At 39.5% G+C, this 15499-nt stretch overlaps 1 protein-coding gene across 6 annotated transcripts in view; it reads left to right on the top strand.

Moving 5' to 3' along the window:
• IGF2BP2 (insulin like growth factor 2 mRNA binding protein 2) overlaps positions 1–15499 on the top strand; it is a 210174-nt gene that overhangs the window by 169094 nt on the left and 25581 nt on the right. For all 6 annotated transcript variants that reach the window (XM_071214667.1, XM_058295495.2, XM_071214666.1 and 3 more), the window contains exons 4-9: positions 802–853; positions 4089–4152; positions 7626–7898; positions 9798–9932; positions 12632–12754; positions 13100–13235. In XM_071214667.1, coding sequence (XP_071070768.1) covers positions 802–853; positions 4089–4152; positions 7626–7898; positions 9798–9932; positions 12632–12754; positions 13100–13235 — 783 coding nt within the window. The remainder of the gene's footprint in view (positions 1–801; positions 854–4088; positions 4153–7625; positions 7899–9797; positions 9933–12631; positions 12755–13099; positions 13236–15499) is intronic.

The following is a 15499-nucleotide window of genomic DNA, read 5'->3' as shown; positions in this document are numbered from 1 at the left end:
AAATTATGATTTTTAAACTCCACCAATGGAAGGCCAACAAAAATAAAGTTCTTTGTTAGTTTGAGCAGATTTTTCATTTGTTGTGGATTAGTTGCTATGAGAAACAGTTAAGATATATTTTCAAAGTTGTAAAAAAAATATGATTGCTACATTAAAGTAAAATAAGATAAACTGTGGGAACAGCCTTATTACATTATTTAAAAGCCAACTGCCCCATACTTAATTGCCTAACCCAAAGGAAAACAAGATAGCCTTCAAGGAAATAGGATATTTTGTCTAACCTATTCATTACTTTTCATTACTTTAAAACACACACACACACACACACATTCTTGTTGCTTTATAAAATAAGGAGATTCGTGGTGGAAAATTGAGGTAAGAATGGTCAAATCATCTAAGAAGTGAGCCTTCTACTTTATTCTACTCTCCTTTCAAGAACAGTAGGTGGCTTCCATCTATCATGATGAATGTGATAACAGTTACTAAGACTCTGATATTCTGCTGTGCCTCAGGCAGCAGGGACAGTCTGTCTAACCCCCTCTAAGATATTTTCTCAAAATATCAAACCAGACAAGGTGTAACTTAGTGAATGCATTACTTGAAAACCAATAAGCAGAAACTCCTCATATATTTATTCAGTTCTTGCTATTTTTATAGAAGACCTGAAATGTCAATTTATTGCCTTATTCCTGTAACCATCCTTGTTTTGTTTTAATTCATATGCTGGGGGATATCATTGCATCATTTTTTATGAGCAAGATCTTGCCGTACCATTCTGACATAAAAAGCTTTCTTTTCCAGGTATTGGATGGACTCTTGGCTCAGTATGGGACAGTGGAGAATGTGGAACAAGGTAATAAGTGATGAGATTAGCCATTTGAATTTTGAGAGGGTATTACCCCTTATTCCTTATAGGCTAGGTTAACTCCAAGGAGAAATAGTAAAAATTCCTTTGAAACAATCTTCCTAAAGTATGTGTATGCATATCTAATGTGAGAAACTTTATCCATCCATATCTCTAATTAACTTTTTCACAAAATACGACTTTTAGACTGTTTTTATTATTCTATGTAACCTGCTCAAGCACTGGACAAATACTGTTAATTGGTGTGGGAGTAGTTGGATTTACACTATTGCTACGTCCTCTTCCTGATTAAGAAAACTGATCCCTATTGTCTTAGACCGAGTGTTTCCCAAGGAGTAGGATCCCTATAGTAGAATCCCCTGTCCAGCTTCTTAAAATGCAGATTCCTAGGGTTTACTGTAGACCTACTGAGGAAGACTCCTGAGGGAAAGACTCATGAATCTGCATTAAAATCAGCACTCCGAAGTGATTCTTGTATTCACTCATGTTTGAGAATCACTGTCAATAGGAACAGTGCTACAAATGCCCAGAGAATACTTATTTTCTTCCTGCTGCCCTGACTCTTATCCTCCTCTAAAGATTGAAGTGCTGTGATTTAAAAAAAAAGAAAGTGAAAAGGTACCTGAAGCTGATAATTTATGTATCTTTTTAAAGAGACCCAGAAAAGGAGATTTCAACCTCACTTAACCTCACTGACTAGTTTTCACATAGGTAAAATGAAGGGAAAATAATTTCTACCCTTGCTCTTGCAACTGAATAGTTGTAATGCCCAAGGAGAACCTGTATGAAGTATTTTTGTAGATTATGAAGTGATATGTAATCTTAGGCAATTGTTAAGGCTCACTTGGGAAAAATCACAAAGAACCCATTTTCGTATATGCAATCTGTTCTAACTGCCAGTATAATTAATGTAATAGTTTTAAAGCAGTAATTATTCAGATGTTCTCCACTCCATGAATATTAAAAATATTATTATTCAATTTCATGCTGCTGCCTGCCCATGCCCAAAGGTGAAGGGAAAGAGCTCAGAAAGAAGACATGATTTACAAGATTATATTTCTCAGTTCTTGTTATTTCCCTCAACATGGAAAAGAAGACATTCTAATAAGGACTGGATGTCATAGGCAAGACTGCCTTACAGACATGAACCTGTAAAAGTTACTAACTAAGACCATGTTATAAATGCAGGACAATTCTACGCAAGGAAGAAATATTCCAGGCTTCTGAGGCAGTTTACAGCTCCTAGGGCACCTCTGCCCTGGAGACCACTCAGTTTCCAGCTGCCTCACAACTACAGAATAGAATTGTTGGGCTTTTGTTTTATCCAGTTGCATGGGTGATTCCTGACTCAGCAGGAAAAACACCTACAGTAGTGTTTTAGGAGGCTTTATACTTTATAAAAGAGCTTTCAAATGAAATAAATTATTTGAATGGAGCTCAGCTCATTCCAGAAACAAAGAACTGTCTGATTTCTTGAAGATAAACATCTTTGAAGAACAGAGAATATGACTAAGAAGTAAGAACAAAATCTAAGAATCTGAGAATCCTAGTGGATAGCTTTATTCAGGAGGTTCAAATCCAGCCCTCTCTGGGCAGCTACAGTCTCATCTATAGCATTAGAAAGCAGCAAACATGAAACCTCTGTAGCATTCTATGTATCAGCACTCAGAGAGGACTTTTATGAGCTACAGTTCCCCTGATTTGCACTGTGAGGACTTCTCTGGGGTAAGTGTGAATTAGAGAGCAATACAAACACTCCAGGGCAAGGTCCAGGACTGGCTCAGCCGTTTATTACACATAGATCTCAGTGGCAGTTCCTTCCTGAGAATTACACACTCTTTTTCCCTAAAGGCTGGAGCTGCTTTGAAGTTATTGGACAAATAGCATTTTTAAACAGTGGTTTTTAACCTTTTTGAGGTCCCAGATGCCTTTGAGAATCTTATGGAAATTATAAACCATCGTACCAGAACAATTCACAAATCCACAAATTTGAGTAATTTAGGGGGCTCATAGAATTTCTGAAGTGCAAGCATGGATCCAAAGTTGAAAAGTCCCTACATTATAGAGCTTTATTGTTAGTTTGAAAAGCAACTTTACCGTGTTTTTCTTGAGTTAACTCTTAACTTTATGTTGTCATTAACTCCAAGTCTCCCAACAGCTTAAATGTTTTAAAGGGAGGATGTGATTTAGTCACTTTTGCTTCTTTGGGGAAAACAAATATTTTTGGTTTAAGTTTACTGGCTTGAATTAAGGAAGTTTTACCTTGTCTGTTTTCGTTATTTTTAACTTCTGACTTTAGAAGAAGCAAGCAGTTATGAACCAAGATAAGCTAAGTCACAAGAGTGATCCCTTATTAGCCCATCTTAGAGTTTATGTCTTCTTTCCCTTAGCCAAGTGAGTTGAAATTGTCAGTTTTCCTTTTTTTATTGTCACAGTTACCAGGTTTAATTCACACAAATGGCCAAGGAATTCAAAGGGAAACAAAAATAGTAATGGTTCAAACTTGTAAATAAATGAAGAAATTAAAATTAAAACATATTACTAATAAGATATATAAAATTGCTTGCTAATATATATATATAATTGGATAAATGTCCAATTATTTTAAAATAAGTGCACAGAAAAGAAATGGGGAAAAATACATGCAAATCATAGAAATTAAAATTCATACACTGATAGTAATACAATAAAATCATATAAACTTCTAGGAGAGCAATCAGAAAATAGGCATTACAAGTATCATGTTCTTTTACCAAGTTTTTTTTCTTCTGTGATGTTAGTGTAAAGTAATTGAAAAGAAAACAAAAAGAAATGATGTTTGTAACAAAGGTTTTTTTACCAATACTAATACTATTTGTAATAGCAAAATACTGGGAACAGACCCATTTGTTAACAATTGCAAAATGCTTAGGTAAATCATAGCATATTTACTCAGTGAAATTTTATGTAGGTATTAAGAATGAAAAATAGAAAGAAAATGTATATATACATATATGCACATGCAAAGGTATTTATAAAATAAGTGAAAATACAACTGAGTTGTATGTACGATTGATTACAAACGTAAAAGCTATGAATGTATATGAATAAAGATTGAGATGCAAACAACTATAGAGTTAGAGGGATGATTTTTTGTGTGCATTAGTCTCTAGTCTTTACATTGAGCCAGAGAGGGCAGCTCATTTTTTTCCATGACACTGTAGTTTTTTTTCTTCTTCCCTAGTCAACACAGACACAGAAACTGCTGTTGTCAATGTTACATATGCAACAAGAGAAGAAGCAAAAATGTAAGTGGATTTGGGTTTTTTCCTTTTAAATTTATTTTGGTTTCATGTTTGAATTTCATTGAATTCTGGGTTTACAAACCAGCATCTGACCTGTGATATGTCACTGAACCAGGGCTTTCATGCCACCTTTGACACATAAGTAGAACCCCAGGGCTTTCATACCCGGATGTTTGTTTGTTGATTGTACCACAACTTTTTTTTTTTTTTTTTTTTAATTTTTTTTTTTTTATTGACTTTGTAATAATATTACATTAAAAATATATATGTGAGGTCCCATTCAACCCCACCCCCCCACCCCCCCCTCTCCCCCCCCCAACAACACTCGTTCCCATCATCATGACACATCCATTGGATTTGGTAAGTACATCTTTGGGCACCTCTGCACCTCATATACATTGGTTCACATCATGGCCCATACTCTCCTCTATTCCATCATGTAGGCCCTGTGAGGATTTACAATGTCCGGTGATTACCTCTGAAGCACCATCCAGGGCAGCTCCATGTCCCGAAGACGCCTCCACCTCTCATCTCTTCCTGCCTTTCCCCATACCCTTTGTCCATTATGTCCACTTTTCCCAATCCAATGCCACCTCTTCTATGTGGACACTGGATTGGTTGTGTCCATTGCACCTTTATGTCAAGAGGAGGCTCAGATTCCACCTGGATGCTGGATGCAATCCTCCCATTTTCAGTTGTAATCACTCTAGGCTCCATGGTGTGGTGGTTGTCCTTCTTCACCTCCATCTTAGCTGAGTGTGGTAAGTCCAATAAATCAGATTGTAGGTGCTGGAGTCTGTTGAGGCTCAGGATCTGGCTATCACATTGTCAGTCCAGAGATTCAAATCCCCTAAATATATCTTAAACCCCAACATTAACTGCACCTCCAGCACATTGGCATGAAAGTCTTATGAAGGGAGATCCCATCTGAGTCCAGATTCATCACACATAAACACCATTTCCAAAGAGGGGCCATCTGCCCTGGTAGTTAACCCCATCGGCCATGACCATAACTTTACCTTGATAAAGGTAATAGAGTCCCAGCCTCAGAATGGAGAAAGGAGCTGTATCTTGCCCTAGTCAGGAATAGAGGGTGCCAGCTCTGTGATAATGTGTCCCCTAGACTTTGCCAGCTGTTTGAGGCTACTTTTACCTAGAGCTTTCTCCATGTGTGAGGAAGAAGCAGAAGCTCATTTCTCCCCACACTTAATAGATACTGAATTGTCTGTGAGTGGTTAATCAAAGAGACCTGGCTCAAGTTCTTTTCCCTCTTAACCCTTTTCCCTTCCCAGACTCATGACTCCATTGCTCCAGGGATAGTTATTTTTGAGCCTGGCTATGGACTAGGAATTGAGGGTTTTGTTTTTTGGGTTTTTTTCAAGTTCCTTTTTTGTAGGACCTTGAAGTGCCTGCCAGGTCATTGTAACTAAAATTATGGTCACATGCGGTCCTGCTTTATGGATATGGCATAACTTTGGTTATGTTCAAGGATTACAGTTTTATTTCCTTTTCAAGGTTTCAGCACACATGAAGACACATTTAATTTCACATTTAAAAGGCAATAGTTCATTTGCTGTTAACTTTTCGCACCCATATGTGTACAGGAGATATAACAACAACATACCTTTTTCCAGTCCTTGTCTAGCTGCTCCCTGGGTGAGACCTCAGTATATATCTCTGTTGCCTTAGTGAACTCAAAAGCAGCTACTTTGTAATAAATTCACAAATCCTAAATATCCTGAGTAGAATTGGATTAATATTGATCAAAAACCATGTGAAAAAATACCCCACTTCACATATAATTTTTAAATTGCAGTAGTGGTATATCATTTACCCCCTATCAAATTGATAATGATCTTTAAATAATAATAGCCTATGCTTTTATGGATCCAGGGAAGGAAGTGCTCTCTTAAAATGCTATGGGACAGGAGAAAGCAGATGTGGCTCAGACAGTTGGGCACCTGCCTCCCACATGGGAAGTCCTGGGTTCAGTTCCCCATGCCTCCTAAAGAAAACAAATATCAAATGAGTAAAATCAATGAGCAGGGAATGGATGTGGCTCAAGCAGTTGGGCATGCACCTCCCACATAGGAGGTCCCGGGTTCGGTTCCCAGTTCCTCCTAAAGAAGAAACAATGAGCAAACAGATGAGGAAGCCACCTCAGGGGGTGGGGGGTGGGAAATGCTATGGGACAGCAGAGCAGATGTAGCTCAGTGGCTGAGCACTGCTTCACATATATAAGGTCCCGGATTCAATCCCTGGTACCTCCTTGAAAAAAATACTATAGAACAGGAAATGGTGAAACCTTTCCCCAGGGCCATTGGGCACAATACTTAACAATAATGTTAGAATTCTGTATACTCCTGACCCAATAATTCCACTGGGATTTGTGATTGCAAAGATGCCCATGTCAACACCATATGTAATGGTAAAAGATCAGATATAACATAGATATCTAACAATAGAGAATCATTTGCAAAAATTATAATCCAATAGAATTTTAAATAGCCATTAAAATTACATTGTAGGATATTTAATGACATGAGAAAATGTTTATAGAGTATTAACTTTTTTAAAAGGTTAGAAAATTGTTCAATGTTAATCCATTTTGTAAATAATATATTTATGGAAGCAGATGTGGCTCAAGCAATTGGGCTTTCATCTACCATATAGGAGGTCCAGGGTTCGATGCCCAGACAAGCTGGCCTTTGTGGCGAGCTGGCCCATGCAGAGAGCTGGCCTGTGCAGAGTACTGTACCATGCAGGAGTGCTGCCCATGCAGGAGTGCTGGCCCACACGGAGAGCTGGCATAGCAAGATGACGCAACAAAAAGAGACAGAGGAGAGACAATAAGAGATGGAGCAGACCAGGGCGCTGAGGTGGCACAAGAGAATGATTGCCTTTCTCCCACTCCAGAAGGTCCCAGGATTGGTTCCTGGAGCCACCTAATTAGAATACAAGCATCACAGAAGAACACACAGCAAATGGACACAGAAAATGGGGTGGGGGGGTGGGGGAAGAAATAAAATATATAAATCTTTAAATAAATAATATATTTAAGAAGGACAGGAAAGACATGGATGGGTTAGGATGATTTCTTATTTATGCTTACCTGTTTCTGAATTTTCAATTATAAATATGTATCATGTGAAAAATGAGTCATACCTTTATATCAACATTTACAAAGCATTAATGATAGGGGAAGGGTACAGACTTGAGTGGTGAAAAAAACAGAACACAAAATAGTATATCAGGTTTGACCATGCCTATACATTGCAGTTTCTTGTTTAATCATTACTTCAAGCTCTAGAAGAGCAGAAGTGGTGTCTGCTTTCTCACTACTGTACCCTCAGTGCCTGGCCTCTATACTTACCCACATAGGCACCTAGTAAGTAAGAGTGAATGAACCAGTCTGTGGGGAAGGTCTTCTGTGATGTTGCTTTCTAACAAAGCTCCCCTGCTCTGCTGCATTTCAGAGCCATCGAGAAGCTAAGCGGGCATCAGTTTGAGAACTACTCCTTCAAGATATCCTACATCCCAGATGAAGAGGTGAGCTCCCCTCCACCCCCTCAGCGAGCCCAGCGCGGGGACCACTCTTCCCGAGAGCAAGGCCACGCCCCTGGGGGCTCTTCTCAGGCCAGACAGATTGATTTCCCGCTGCGGATGCTGGTCCCCACCCAGTTTGTTGGTGCCATCATCGGAAAGGAGGGCTTGACCATAAAGAACATCACTAAACAGACCCAGTCCCGGTACGTGTCTCCGGGGCTTCCTTTGCTTCCTTCCCAGGGGTCCCCTGCGTGCTGGTGGGTCTCAGCCAACCTCAGGCCACTATTGCTTGTGTCAGCAGTAGGGAGCTGTGCCATATAGGACACTGGCTTCTTTAAACAGGACTACTAACAAACTAACAGAAAGCATGAGCTTTCATGCTAACAGCTTAAAGATCATACCCTGAAAAACTAAAGTTCCATAAAGAGAATACTAATCATCTCAGAGCCAAGATTGTTCTCATGAGCTGACTGACGCTTGTAGATGCATTGCAGGCTATTTCTAAAACTGCAGAGGTGTGGAGTTGAACTTCGTGGGGTGCTAGAACCTGCTTACCTTAGTTCTTACCTCTTCTCCCAAATCAGAGCCCTGGGTGGTATTCATTCTTTGAGACCACCAGGGTCATCTCGCAAATGCTACATAAAAGATGTGGGTGAGTCACTGCTACATTGAGCAAGAAATAAAGTACACTGGCCTCATGTTTAATGTTCTGTCTCTTTAAGGGAATAAGCTGGTAGTTGGAGTTGTAGTGGGGAAAATGACTTGTGGACCTGTTGGTTTTTCTTTGTTCATAAGACCACAGCATGATGTAATGAAGAAAATATAGGACTTGAAAACAAAGACTTACGTATGGCTATACGAGATTGGAAAAAATTTTAACCTCTCTGAGCATGAGTTGCTTCTATAAAAAGGGGCTTACTCTTTGTTTTGCCAGGGTTATTGTGAAGATTAATACAGTTGGACAGATTGGGTGAAATAATACAAAAGCACTAAATTACTGAGAAATTTTAGTTATTCACATGAGCTAGTGCATTTTATTCAGGTCATTCAGTATCATGTAACCTGAAAGAGAAAATGCTACTTTCTTCAAAGTGCCCACATTAACGCCAAATAATAGACACTTCTGTGGGTGAGTCCCATGTCCCAGAGTTCATAATTCTAGGAGTGAGATGATGAAAAAATGCAGAGAGTGGAGAGGGGAATTTCTGTCAGGTGTTCCTTTTATTTTAAAATCAGCCCTTTCCCTCCAGGTTTGCTTTACTATGAAAGTGTTTTTTTGTTTGTTTGTTTATGTATCACTTTGTTCCAAAAATTGTATAAGGTGACTTAAGAAATACAAGTTTAAATACAAGTGAGATTCGTTCTCAATGTTTGTGCCCATTTTTTAGAAGTAGGCCAAAGACTTGGCTCTGGACTTTCTAGCAAGCAAAGTTTAAAAAAGGGGGTATGGGATAGCAGATACAACCAGTTATGTGATTTTGAACGTTAACAAATACAAGTGGGGCCACAACTACCCAGAGAATTCTGATAAAGTCATCAAGCTTTTGACCCATTAGTAGTAAGAGCCTAGAAGAAGGCAGGCTGCCAGTGAAAAAGAAACCAAAAACTTTGGGAGGCAGAGAGAGGGCATGCCTCTGTTTTCTATCCACAACCAAATATATATATAAAGCTTGCTTGAATTTGGTGTTTGGATTTGGATTAACATATGGCTTTTTAAAAGCTGCAGTCACTTCAGCGACCGGCACTGTGCCCATGTGCAGTATTATCCTTCTCACTTTGCCCTTCACTTCTGCGATCATTTGAAAGACTGCACAAAATACTTCATTTACCAAACTGGCTTCATTACCAAGTTGGCTTGGTGCCTTCATCCCACAGCACTCCTGTAAGAACCATTCTCTTCTAAATGGAGCTACACAGAATGAAAGTTTTGCACAATCCCTCTGCACTGCTTGCCATCTTCTTGGAGAATAGTATTTGTTGGAAACATGCTAAGATGCTTGCTTGTCTGTGCCCTTGCTTTAAGTTGGTTGGTGTGGTGCTTTCTTGGGATGAGGGCCCTGTCCCAGGTGACTTGCTTATGGCTCTTGGCTCTTTTTCTACAGGGTAGACATCCATAGAAAGGAGAACTCTGGGGCTGCAGAGAAGCCTGTCACAATCCATGCCACCCCAGAGGGGACCTCTGAAGCATGCCGCATGATTCTTGAAATCATGCAGAAAGAGGCTGACGAGACCAAACTGTAAGTTTTCATGCAATGCTCAGATCACTCAAGAGAGAATAAAAGTAGATTCCCATTTTTAACCCTGGAAAAATGTTGAAGGCCCTAAATCTATTACTCAGTAAAAGGGAGCAGGGGAGGGATTATATGTAAGGAGTTTGTTCACAAGGAGACTCCAATGGGAAACTAATTTTTTACATTTATAATACAGCTTTTCAGCACTTGAGTGTTACTCTTGGTGATCCTTATACTTCCATCACCCATTGGTAGGAATGTGTAGTCCAGTGCTGTCCACCAGAGCTTCCTGTGACGATGGAAAGGTTCAATAACTGTGTTGTTCCGTACGGGCACCACTAGCTGCATGTTGTTCTTGAGCACTTGAAATGTACATAGCAAAATTGAAAAACTGAACTATTTTATTTTAATTAATTTAAATAAAAATAGCCACATGTGACTAATGGATACTGTATTGGACAGTATGCATATTGAATGCACATTGTTATAAAAACCATTGTTTACCATTTCAGAACAGAAAACGTTTTTACCACTACACTTGTAAACCATTTGTACTCTCTTAAAATTGGGTTACATTTCCTTAAGGAGTAGAAACTGATTTCTGAGGGATTACTTGACACTTCTTCCTCTTTTCTTCTTTCTCTCTCTTTTTTTTTTTAAGATTTATTAATTATTTCCCCTACCCCCCCCCACCCCGGCCGGTTGTCTGTTATCTGTGTCCATTTGCTGGGTGTTCTTTTTTGTCTGCTTCTGTTGTTGTCAGTGGCATGGGAATCTGTGTCTCTTTTTGTTGCGTCATCTTGCTGCGTCAGCTCTCTGTGTGTGCGGTGCCATTCCTGGGCAGGCTGCACCTTTTTCGCACTGGGCAGCTCTCCTTACGAGTGGGGCTCCCCTACATGGGGGACACCCCTGCACGGCAGGGCACTCCTTGCACACATCAGCACTGGGCATTGAGCCAGCTCCACACGGGTCAAGGAGGCCCCAGGTTTGAACCGCGGACCCCCCATGTGGTAGACGGACATCCTAACCACTGGGCCAAGTCCGCTTCCCCCTCTTCTTTCTCTTTCTCCCCCTCCCTTTCTTTTATGGACTGTTTCTTAGGATGCCATGTGTAATGAGAGCTATACCATTTTGAATGGTAAATATAGTTCTTACTAAACCAATTGATTTTGTATTATAAGCAAATTATGGTGATAGAATAGATAATACATTAAAAGGCTCTTTTGTCAGTTTGGCAAAAATCTGTTCATGAATAGTGGTGGCAGTTTCATGGAGAAGCAGTGAAGGATGGATTGAATGTAAAATTAATTTGGTGAATAATGTCAAATAAGAGTGTACCAAAACTGAGAAGAAAGTCTATAAAACGAAAGCATTGCAAATCTATTCTCAAATGTCATAAGGGACTCTAACCTTTTATTTTTGAATTTATTCTTTTTGGGCTTTTGAAATTTCCCAAATGCTGTGGCTTGATTTGAGGAAGCTCCTCTTTCATCCAAGTTATAGAGAACTTTATAAATAACACCATCCTTGGTCCTTCTGCCTAGGTGCAAACAGCTTACAGTATTCTAAATAATCAAAAAGATAGATTATAACTTTGTTTTTAAGTTTTCATATAGAACCAAGATAGAGCTTAAATGCTTAAATATCTTTGAAATAAATTTTTCTTGGGCTCCTGTATTGTATAAGCACTGTGCTGGGGCTGCGCTTACAACCACAAGCAAGACCTCATCCCTACTGTCATGGAGCTCACAGTCCATTGGAAATGACATTCATTGAACAAGTAATTATATCAGTAGGAAGTGCTGTCGCGGGAAAATGCTGTGTCCAGTGACTGCATGTAATTGGGGGGCCTAATCAAGTTTTTAGGGGGACAGAGGGGGATTTGGGAGCTTCAGAGCATCCATCTCTGTGTGATATATAAGCTGGGACTTGAGGGGTGAGAAGAAAGGAGAAGAGGAATCTGTGAAGCCTAAACTTTATTTTAATTCATTTACCAAATATTTATTGAGCACCTACTATGTGCCAGGCACTGTTGTATGTACCAGGAACTGAATAGTAAACAAAAAAGATATAAATTTTGGCCCTTTGTTAATTACATTCTAGTGGAATGTCTTCAAACATCATGTTTGTTTTGAGGCCTCAGTAATGTATCTGTTAAATGCTTTTGGTCTCAAGAAAACACAAGTGACTTAAGCAATAAGAAGCAATGATTATGTCATGTAAACAGAAATTCTAAGGTGGAATAACTCTAAGTCAGTTGAATCATGGACTCAAAGACCTATCATTCTGTTTAACCATCCTCAGGATGCCTACTACTCCCCTGATGATAACAGGATGGCTGTAGCAATTTCAGACATTGTGTTCCCACATAAAAATACTTAGAAATTGAGATAGGGGGCATCTCTTCCTTGTGCTTTTTTTTTTTTAAAGAATAAAAACCTTCTGAAGTCACCCATAGACTTTTCTTCCTATCTCCTTGGCCAGACCTGCCTCATAGACCCAATTCTAACCAGTTACTGACAAGATAGTAGAATTACTGTGATTTGTGTTATAGTATTCAAAATTCACACTTTGGGGCTACTGAGGGACCCAGGCTCTTCTAAAGACCTTGGCTACTTGGCTTCCATTAGCAAGAAGGCGGCAGGGTAATGGCTCTGGATCAGCAACTACCCTGTCCGCCATGAGTGTTAAATTGTCTCTTTTAGAGCTGAAGAGATTCCTCTGAAAATCTTGGCCCACAATGGCTTGGTTGGAAGACTGATTGGAAAAGAAGGCAGAAACTTGAAGAAAATAGAACATGAGACGGGGACCAAGATAACAATTTCATCGTAAGCCACCCATTCAAATTAATTGTGCCCCCAGTAATGGAGAATTTCAGCATTTCAATATGACCAGCTCATTAGTGTGTTTTTCTCTAACATAGGAATATAACTGTAAGTGATGTAATTATTTCCAACACTGTCAAGAATAAATGCATAAATAGTTCCATTTTCACTATGGATACTATCTAAATAACTAGATCTATGATAAAATGGCAGACACTCTACACCATGGTGTGTTTGAGGGAATCCAGATTTTTCCCCACCTCCTCCTCCACAATTCGTCTGTGATCATACTGACATGTTATTTTTCCTTTTGAAAAAGGGGATTTCTTTCTTTTTCCCATTGGCCAGCTTGCAGGATTTGAGCATCTACAACCCTGAAAGAACCATTACTGTGAAAGGCACAGTGGAGGCCTGCGCCAGTGCCGAGGTGGAGATCATGAAGAAGCTGCGTGAGGCCTTTGGAAACGATATGCTGGCTGTTAATGTAAGTGCCTGGTGTTTTTTCCTCCAGTGGCTGTCAAACTCATTTTCAGAAGGAGCCAAGCATCTCTCAGAATAATTGTCATTCAGCTAGTAAGGAAGTGCCTTAGAGCAGGTGTGCTGAATTCTTCCTGACTTCTTGGGATAAAAGCATTAACACATTTGGGACACCAACTAGTAAGTTATAATAAACACACTGGACAAACTATAATGGAGCCATTAAAAATAACTATGAAATGAAGAAATGCTTACAATAGAATGTTATTTAAGAAAAGCAATTACATAAAATAATATAGCTCAAAATGATTAGGTACAAAATTAAAAATAGCTAGTATGTTAGGAAGGCAGGATTTTTTTTTACTTTCCAAACTTCCTATAATATTGTGGTTATTATTCTTCAGTATTAACCTGTTACTTCTTAAATTTTAAAAATACATATTTTTTACCTAACTTACTTTTTTAATCGATTGCTTGCTGATTTGTACTTTTAGTTTGTCCAGTAGATTTTGTCAGCCACTGATCCTTGCCAGCTGTTCTAGCTAATGGATGTGGATTGGCTGCCTGGTCCCCACTTTATAATGGAAAGACACCAATCTGGTATTTGAAAATCTTTAAAAAATATATTGTTCATCAGCAAGAGGCGGAAATTTTTCCATTTTTTATTATAATAATTTTCTGATATGTACAAAAGGTAGAGGGGAGTGGCTATAGCTCAATTGGTTGAGCACCTGCTTCCCATGTACAAGGTCCTGGGTTCAATCCCCAGTACCTCCTTGAAAAAACAAGAAAAAAAAAAAAAACCCGGCTTTCGCTTGGGAGCAGAGGGGGCTCAGTGGTTGAGGGTCTGGTTCCCAGATACAAGGTTCTGAGTTCAATCCCTGGTACCTCCTAAAAAATAATAATAAAAGGAGAAAGGATAGTATAGTAAGCCCTCATATATTCATGATCCATTTGCAACAGTTATCAATGCATGGCCTCTCCTCTCATCTGAACCCTTCCCTACTTCCCCACCTGAATTGGATGACTTTAAAGCAAATCCCAGATCTTCTAACATTTCATAGAGAAATATATTTCCAGAGAGAGCTACATAGGTTAAACCCCAGTTCTTTCACTGCAGCTCTTTTCACAATACCTTCTTCCTCAGGTCTGTCTCCCTGTCCCCCACCCCCCCACCCCCCGCCTCACCCCAACCTCCCCCTTAGCAGCCCACATTGCATGGAGAGAGGTAAAGGAGGAGACTGCAGGGTCACCCTCTCCACCCATCTGTAAAAGTATCATCAATAACTGTATTTCCTTTTTGTGGCTCTTAACATCTTAATGATAAATATCTCTTTCTGTAAATACCAGAAAAGCTACAAGGAGTCTGGGTGCCACACACATCTTCTCCTGAGCGTATCACTTAGCTTCATTCATGTCTGTACCAAAGGTCATGCATTGATAGATGAATAACAGAATTACTAGATCTTATATTCAGATGGGGTAAAGATGAAAGATCGTGGCTCTACTTTTCCAGTGTTTTAAAAAAAAAATGCAAGTTACTAACTGACTGAGTCACAGATCAGAAAATGGAAAATGTTAGGAAACTGCTTAGGGTTCAGGGAGACAACAGTGGGGACAGGGCCCATGACTACATCCCTCCGAGTCACAAGAATTTGTAGTTAACACTCACCCCAGCCTGTGGGAGCATCACCATGTTTAAATGTGAAATAAGCAAACAAGGAGATGATCATGAAGCTGGCAATTGAATGGTAGAAGAGCCAAAGTGGTAAACCATCCAGAAAGTGGATAATGGGATTTACATCTGTGATATCCTAGTGAAGGGTCTGATCCTTCCCTGGATAGAGTTAGAAAAAAACTTTTAATCTGATTTATTTTAAACATCTTCATTCAACAAATATTTATTGAGTACTTACTATGTACCAGGCACTGAGAACACAACAGTAAGAAAGACACAGTCTATCTCCACAGGGAAGAGATAACTAAATAGGCAACTGATATACCATGTAAGGATGTAAGGAGAGCGCAGAAAGGGGACTTGAGCTGAGACCTTTGAGGGTGAGAGAGGAGGCTTTCAGGATGCTATGACACCTAAGTAAAACCCACAGAGTGTGTAGGACTTAGCCAGGGGAGGAGGGAGAGAAGCACATTTCTTGCAGGGGACACAATGTGTGCAGGGGCCCACGGGTAAGAGAAAGCACCGAATGTAGGGGGAGTAGGAGTGAGCAATGAGTAGATGAAGGGTTTGCAGGAGAGAGGCTGGTGAATGGC

Source organism: Dasypus novemcinctus, chromosome 4 (assembly GCF_030445035.2).
Source record: "Dasypus novemcinctus isolate mDasNov1 chromosome 4, mDasNov1.1.hap2, whole genome shotgun sequence".
In the NCBI taxonomy this organism is placed as follows: Eukaryota; Metazoa; Chordata; class Mammalia; order Cingulata; family Dasypodidae; genus Dasypus; species Dasypus novemcinctus.
The sequence above is the reverse complement of the archived record's forward strand: the minus strand, read 5'-3'. Positions and strand labels throughout refer to the sequence as shown.